The following is a 698-nucleotide window of genomic DNA, read 5'->3' as shown; positions in this document are numbered from 1 at the left end:
ACCGATAAGCCTGTGCTTAGCGTTAGGTGTAATGCTAACCGTGCAAACTGCGGATCGTGGATCTTTATGTTCTTCTCTTTGCATGTAAGCCCAGATTCATTATTATATTCCGGACGCTATTTGTTCCATCATAACAATCTCAAGGTCTGTTATTATTGTAATTGTTTTAACGCATTTTTAAAACACAAACGAACAAACCAATGTCGGATTCTACAGAAGAACAGAGCCTGAGGGCATTAATTAAAGTGGAAGCAGTGGGACAGGCCGTCATGAGTGAGGAAGAGGCTGACGCTAATACTGAGCCTAGGCCTAGTACCACTACTAGCAATAGGCCTAAACCGACAACTGATACAAAGAAGAAAAGAAAGAAAGGAAAGTGGAAACCCACTCATCCTAACTCAACCATGATGTGCATAGAGGCAATTCAGTCTCTAAAGGAAGGAAAAGGTAGTTCAGCGCAGGCTATCAAGAAATACATATTAGCAACTTACACTACCGTCAGACCTGATATGGTAAACTACATGGTCCGCACAGCACTTACAAATGGAATACAAACGGGTGCGTTTGCTAGGCCCAAGGGTGATGAGTCAAGTGGAGCTCATGGTCGCTTCAAAGTTGGAAAGATGGCAGATATGCCAACAAAAACTACATATAAACCAAGCAGCCATAAGAAAGCAAGTTCTAATAAGAAGGCATCA

The 698-nt window shown here is 42.1% G+C and overlaps 1 protein-coding gene across 1 annotated transcript; it reads left to right on the top strand.

Moving 5' to 3' along the window:
• Positions 1–6: 6 nt before the first annotated feature.
• On the top strand, positions 7–692 carry LOC117122872 (sperm-specific protein PHI-2B-like; the record flags this gene model as incomplete). The annotated part of the gene is made up of 1 exon (XM_033268638.1): positions 7–692. A coding segment is annotated over exon 1 (492 nt), but the record flags the coding sequence as incomplete, so codon positions are not given.
• Positions 693–698: the final 6 nt, after the last annotated feature.

This window comes from Anneissia japonica, unplaced genomic scaffold (genome assembly GCF_011630105.1).
Source record: "Anneissia japonica isolate Jap-2015-1 unplaced genomic scaffold, ASM1163010v1 scaffold309276_len698_cov336_single, whole genome shotgun sequence".
NCBI lineage: Eukaryota > Metazoa > Echinodermata > Crinoidea > Comatulida > Comatulidae > Anneissia > Anneissia japonica.
Note: the sequence above shows the minus strand (reverse complement) of the source record. Positions and strands in the feature narration are given on the sequence as shown.